Source organism: Hyposmocoma kahamanoa, unplaced genomic scaffold (assembly GCF_003589595.1).
Source record: "Hyposmocoma kahamanoa isolate Upper Pololo Valley unplaced genomic scaffold, ASM358959v1 102, whole genome shotgun sequence".
NCBI classification, from domain to species: Eukaryota; Metazoa; Arthropoda; class Insecta; order Lepidoptera; family Cosmopterigidae; genus Hyposmocoma; species Hyposmocoma kahamanoa.
In genome coordinates this window covers 15683636-15691154 of record NW_020653337.1, presented here as the reverse complement: position 1 = coordinate 15691154, position 7519 = coordinate 15683636, and the positions used below count along the sequence as shown (strand labels likewise).

The 7519-nt window shown below is 33.8% G+C and overlaps 1 protein-coding gene across 1 annotated transcript; it reads right to left on the bottom strand.

The window, feature by feature from the left end:
- Positions 1-5202: 5202 nt before the first annotated feature.
- LOC113233858 (serine protease 38-like) lies at positions 5203-7203 on the bottom strand. The gene is made up of 4 exons (XM_026469084.1): positions 6966-7203; positions 6605-6756; positions 6132-6307; positions 5203-5527 (listed from the first exon to the last, which is right to left on the bottom strand). Exons 1-4 carry the CDS (start codon positions 7141-7143, stop codon positions 5386-5388), a joined length of 648 nt encoding a protein of 215 aa, XP_026324869.1. The 5' UTR covers positions 7144-7203; the 3' UTR covers positions 5203-5385.
- Positions 7204-7519: the final 316 nt, after the last annotated feature.

The window sequence follows — 7519 nt, the reverse complement described above, 5'->3', positions numbered from 1 at the left end:
AAAAAATAATTGAATATCAATTCAATAAAAATTTAATTAATTTGCTTTTTGTTCTAAGTTCATGAATACTATTTAACATTTATGCCCGGATCTTTTTTTTATATACTTTTAAATAAATAATGGGATTGGCATGGCATTATTACTCATATTTAAGCATACTATAATTGTATTATTTGTCCGTGATTTTTCCTAAAATGCATAAATAAATAAATAAATAAAATTAAGTTGACCGCTGCAATTGGTTCTAATAACCAATATATTTGCACCTTCCATTGTCCATATGCTGCCGGAGTTTCTCTCCGTTGTCTTTAATTAATTTAAATAATTGAGAATTGAGTTCGATTAACAAACGTCAATAGACTGAAGAATGTCAATAGACTGCTCAATTCAAGCAATGCATCGATTATTAATATCAATAAAATAGATTCACTATATGGAAATGTCACACTTTGCAATCATTTTAAAATCTTATATAAGTATTTTCTTTGACTGCTGAAGATGTAATTTCACCAAACTCGAGTTAATTTAGAGCTACGAGTTGAAAGAAAGAAACTCAACAACATCCTTCAGGATATTATTTTTAGTTTGATAAGATCTACGCTTGTTCACACGTATAAGTTAGTATGTTCTGTAAACATAATGTTACCATATTCAGTTAAATTTAGGTAAAATTAGAAAGCACATATAATTAGTTAGGTTTGTTAACACTGGATGGCGTTGGATTGGCCTTTCGTGAAATTCCTGAATCGCGCTATTAAGATTTTCCCGGTTACACACACACACACACACACACACACACACACACACACACACATGTGTGTGTGTGTGTGTGTAACCGGGTTTACCCGTAACAAACATTCTACAAAAAATTGAGAATTCCCCAGAATCTTCACAGAGCATTACTTGAACATATTCTCCATAGTTTGGCTGTAACAAAATTAAAGCAGTAGGTATTTATAAGCCAGCATCTAAAAATAGTAAATTTGTTACCTGTACAAACGCACGAAAATTTGCCATTAACGAGTTATTTTTCGCTTTCAACTAGAGACACGGAATCGAATCTAAAGAATCGATACATGACAAGTATCGAAACAAACGTATCGATACCTTGAGGTATCGATACTTTTGTCCTGAAAATTTTCCCTACTTAAAGACAGAATAAAACACATGAATATAAATAATAAAATAAGTCTTTTATTTGATTTATGATTTTTAATTGAAACATAAAAGACTGATTAAATTGATCAATTCAATCAATCGTCATTTCATATAATTTGTGTTACTTAAACTTTATTTTCGTTTTTTTTTTTTCAATTTTTTACTTTTCTTACTAAAAGAGCTAAAAGATTTAGCTAGGTACCAAATATTTTTATTTTGTTTTGTAGCTAACAATTTCGTAAATGTGCCAAAATCTATATTGTTAAAAACCGGCTACAGTGACAACACTGCAAATAAGTCGTAGGTTCGTATTCCAGAATTCTACTCAATGCTCAAGTCAGGACTTAAGTATGATTTAAAGCACTAGAAATCATACTCAAGTACTTGCCGTTAGGGTCGTATTTCCTGTGCTTGAAATCATACTCAAGTCCTGACTTGAGCGTTGAGTAGAGTTCTAGAATACGATCCTAACTTCGCGTCGCCACTCGTGCCTAACTTCGCGCGACACGTGGCGATGCGAGTCGCGACACGAATAACGAGCTGACCGTTTACATAATGAGTGTTCGTGTATCGCATCGCTATTCGCATCGCAACTCGCACGAATGTGAGAATACGGCTTGATAATGAATATAAATGTGATGCATTCGAACTCTGTTATCAAACTGCAAAGTCACCACAATCATTTCAATGTTAGTAACAAGACGTTTAATTTTGCTTTACGATATACATTGTAAAGTACTATTGAAAAGTTGCCGATATTCGAAAATAACGCATTAAATTACTTTATTTTATAGATAATAAAATTATTTTAAAAAACGTAACGTTTTTCTTTTCGAACACGATCCGTTTGTATACTTCTTGAACCATCACAGTACATCGGTAGTATAGCTATCTATTTTTTCATGTGATTCATTATATGCAGGCCATATACATTAGTTAATGTTAAAAATAAGACTCTAAGGGTCGTATTCCAGAACTCTACTCAATACTCAAGTCAGGACTTGAGTATTGCTGTGTGCACTGAAAATCATACACAAGTCCTTGCCATTAAGGTCGTATTTCCAGTGCTTGTGTTTCCATTGCAATCCTGACTTGAGCATTGAGTAGAGTTCTAGAATACAACCCTTAAGCTCATAATAGGCCCCCTGGTCTGTGCTGCAGTTTGTCCAGGTCAGCTACGCCAAGTCAGCCGATGACCAACGAGAATCCGCTGGATGCAAGCATGTCCCACAGTACGTCTTTTCACTAAAGTGAAGATTATGATGACAAAATTCAACAAATTATTATTGTGTAGAAAATTATTTATTTTTCTTTAAGTAAATTATAAATACTCGTTATAACGATAATTTCTAACCGCCATCTAGTATATATTTTAAAGTACAATGTATATGTAATAAATATAAAGTATTTCATTTGAAACAATAATATTACTATAACATTAATATAATATTATTTTTTTTAATTCCCCATATTCCTCAAAGTATTTCAATTTGTATGACAAATCCGACTTAGGCTAAAAACTCATGGAACAGTTTTCACCAGCACCTGCCGCATATAGCCGTTTTATTGCAATATTCACCGCAGGTTTATGCAGTCACATAGCCACCGCAGTTGCGGAACAGACCGCAAACTTGGCGGGAGATGATCGCAGGTCGCGCGGTTATTTACGACCGATCGAGATCGTGTCGGCTACCGTGAGCCACCGTCCCCGTCACGGGCGTAAAACGCGTCGTGAAATGTGCTACTAAATTTTACATACATATCTACATTCTATGGAAGCCGCGATTCCACAACCACGTGTGCTCCGCTAGTTTTTAACCTTCGGTTCCCAATGTTTTATTATTTTGAATGACGATCACAACCTTTACGACCTGGATTACTAACAAATAGGTAATCATATTCCAGTAAAAGAAACGGTCTATATCACAAAATAATTTCAACCGAATTTTTTCATCTATTTGAATAGTTTTTAACGTTTCATATATTACGATGCTGTGTCGCAGACACGACAGACCGGTATGGAAAATGTAAGTAATATTTTCGAGTCATTTTTATATCTGAGGTTGTTCAGTATCATGATACTTTCAATTCCTAAAATATGACTAACCTGTTTTGTTGCACCTTTTTTTTTTGTATAGTGTGTCATATTTTAATACGTAATAAATTTATTATAGCCACAATTATAATATGTACTACTATAGTCCATTTGTTTAGGTACTTAACTAAATGTAAACAATCTTGATACATCTTTTTATTGAAACATATACTTCACAAATTAATAGGTATAAAAATAGGCATGCAATTACATATGAAGCTTAGTATTTGTGTTTTGTATTTGAAGGTAAATAAAAATCATTTTATAAATGTATATTTCATTAAATAGACATCTCAAGATATTAAATTTTAGAAAATACTTCTAAATATTTTGAACGAAATTAACATTCTTATGCGACTAGCGTCGCAGTACATTTGTGAAAATGTAATCAACGCTAAAAAGAATAGATTTTTTTTTGTAAAATATAGTGGTAGACATAATATTAATAAGAAGCATAAAAATAAACTGGCTCTTCTTGGCAGTCGCTTTCACAAAGACACTAATTCATTTAAAAAACAATTCAATACACTTCAATAATAAGATTACGGTTGATATTCAAAATTTACCATTTACGATGTTTAAAACTATAGTGAAACAAAAACTTTATACTAAAATCTATTATACATACAGTTCCGGCATTCTTGAATTACAAAAATCCATGATAATGACTTTAAGCTTAATTGTGTACAAATGTTTATTTACAAAGAACAAACCCCACGATTTCTGACTCATTCTTCACAAGGGAATCTGTCTTACGAATGAGTAGAGTTTTATCAATGTGACGATTTATAGTATAATTTGTTTACCAATAAAATAATGATATATTTGAGTATGCAATTAAATGACCGCCACCGCGGCCGCGGCTTACAGAATGACAACATCAGAATTAGCATAGAACTTTAAAAAAACTTACAAAGTTACATTTTGAATCTATAAATATTGGCGCCATTAATAACTTCAAAAATAGTTATCACTAGTTACAGATATTTTACTGGTATTAGTAATTTCTGATTCCATTCTGAATACGAGACTGCAACCCTAACTGTTTCCACGTCATGTACAATTCAGATTACTTAAAGGGTATAATAATCCGATATCTGCAATGAATACTACACAGCCTTATTTTTTGGTAATTTTCGGATATTTTTGGAAACATTTTATTTATTTATTCCAATATTATGCTCACCGAATTTTGTGAGAAAAAATAAAGAAACAAAAAACAATTTTCGAAAACATTCAAAAAGAACGAATTATGTGAAGAAAAAATAAAGAAACAAAAAAAAATAAAAACAGAACAGGTCATAAAATTTTGTTGGCGTAGTGATCATTGGAGATAACGAATATCCTATAAGTAATCTGAATTAATATTAATATAATACATCCTATAAGTCATAATTATGTTTTTTTTTTATCTTCATGAAGTTCATTTTCATCTTTGGATATGCTGAAAATCTGAAATTCGTTTTCCGATATCTCAATTAACACCAGAAATATGATAATAAGATTGAAATTAGTGATTGAGGAATGCTCTGTCTCTTTTTGAACAAAACGATAATTAGTATGTAGTTTGTATGGTGCCATCAATATTGCGACCTTGGGGTGCACGAAGGAGCTTCCCCGCAAGATGTACCATTCCTTTCCTGTACGTCTGACGTACCCTGGGCAACAATCGGCGAGAACCTTACACCGATTAGTTAGTTCTTCCACCACGATGCAAGCACTATAGAGTACGCCATCGATAGGATAAGATGAAGAATATTGTGACTTTATAAAAAGTATTGCTGTTTCAATCTCAATTCATATTTTCGGGATATTTACAAATGTCTGAAAGCTTTTTATTCTACAACGAATTTCAAATATGAAAAATCAAGTTAATATAAAATTTTAACACATTTAACCATCAATTACCCATTTTAAATACTACTCGTCCATAGCTGTATCATCACTTCCATTAACTTTCTTCACCGGACAAGCAGAAGTTCTGCGTTCCGAAAAAGATCCAAACTGTCTACAAAAATATATCAAGTCCCCTAACCTTGTAATGATTTCCTTTAACCTCCCTATAAAGGAGACTGGTATCCAATAGTAGGACGTATATGAATGGCTACAGGTATGGTGCCAATAACACATACCTAAATATGGTCACAATAGTACCTTACGTGGTATAAGACCTGTTTTCTAATCCACCCTCGATAATAATAAGTGCTTACATATACACTTGGTTTGTTCTTGCCCGCGCATCCATCACCGTGAGACACAATTCCCACCAGGAATCTGTATAAAATAATGCAAAAATTAAATTATTCAATCAACCAATACGTAACGATAAAAGAAAAACATAATTACATTTTTCATCGTGGTTAAAACAACTTTACTTATGCTTGCTTTCGGACACTAAAAAGACAAATCTTTTTTTTATGAGACGGGACGAGCAAATCGCGCACCTGGTGGTTAGCTACATGCCTGTCCAGAACAGTTGCAATGATATTCAAGGCTTTAAATCACAAATAACTCAGGAACACAGCCACTGCGCCCGCCACCCTGAGACATAAGTTGACAAGTCCCATGTGCCTATAATTTCACGAGAACTCTCAACCTTCAAAACCGCTGTAATGCTTACGTTACTGCTTGACGGCAGAAATAAGTAAGTTGGCAGTACTTCCCAGGACGAACTCTTTCACAAGGAGCTCTACTGCTACTGAAACTCTCTACTTAATTTAAGTGAATTCTAAAGTAAAGTTGTAATTGAAGTATTTCTTGGCATCTAGAGACTCATTGTATATTCATGATGAGTATAAGGGTTTGTACGTTTTGGCTAGACCTTCCTTATGAACCCTTATAAGTTATGATCCGATGATCATCAGTGGGTTATACTTACCCTTTCCATATGACACCTCCACCAGAATCGCCTTTGCAAGAATCATGTTTGGCATCTCCATACAAACAAAACATGTCTGGTGAAAACGGTATACCATGCAATTTACTGCACTCGGATAGTGGAATGTATCTGAGCTTTGTTTTCATCAAACCAACTTCTGATAACGGACCGTTGTACTGAGAAGCAATAATTTGAAAGATCTTAACAGTCTTTTCGTATTTTAGAATGAACGAACAAGAAATAGACGAATAAGCACAAATTTTCATAAACACATTTTTTTAGCGATGAACGTGCTAATTATAAAGATATAAAGTAATCTAATTCATTGAGAAAAACATGCTACTAAAATAAAGAGCTTGTGTTAGAGTAGCATCTAATTACATCACTTTGCTTACCCTAATCATTCCCCAGCCTGTGACATAAAAATCGCGTTCGCTTTTTTTCCGCCAACTACTTGTCCGAACCAAAATTGCCTTCTTTGCTTTTTTTCCGAATGTAATAGCATACTCTAAAAACACGATTGCAATATCGGCGGCAAAAGCCGTTGCTTTGTTGTAATCCACATGTACCACTACACGCATCACATCATGAATAGTTGCCTTTTCATCACGTCGATGTTGGGATCCTGTTAAATATTTCATTTCTTTTTATCTTAATCAAATATAACACTATTTAAATCTGTCATCTCAATACTTTAAATGGAAGCCCAGGCTTGGGACTCCTACATATGTATGCAAATGGTCTTTTCTGAATTTTCGTCGCTTAAATTTTAGAGTTTCTAAATGCCATAATTACGTGCAAATAATTTTGTGTTAGAACTGAAAAACTACTCACCAACATGTACAGATATTTCCTCTACGTCACTATTATGATCAAAGCAGTGCGCCGCTGATAAAACAGAGTAGCTGTTTAAAATGGACCCCGCGCACATTGATCCTAAGTTGTATATGAGCACAGCTGACGGACACAGTTCAATATCTATTGGATCTCCCCCTACGATATGTGACTCCATAGTCGCATGCGCTGACAGAAACTGTATGCGTGGTCCTTTCGATAGAACTAATTTAATTTGAAAGGTCCAAAACATAATTATTAAAATCTTCAAGGAAATGTACATTCTACGAAATCTTCGCATGATTGTTACATTGATGGCATATCGAGTTTATACGCGGAAGGCCATTAATTTTTATGTCACATCATAATGCTATAAAATCGTGAGGCTAAAAAAATCAATCAACATTATCAACTAATGTGGCTTCAGTCGTGCGCCTGATGGTAAGCTACACGCCTGTCCATAACAGTTGTAGTGCCACTGAAAGCTTTAAATCACAAAGATCCGAGGAGCACTTCCACTGCGCCCGTCAGCCTGAGACATAACTTGACAAGTC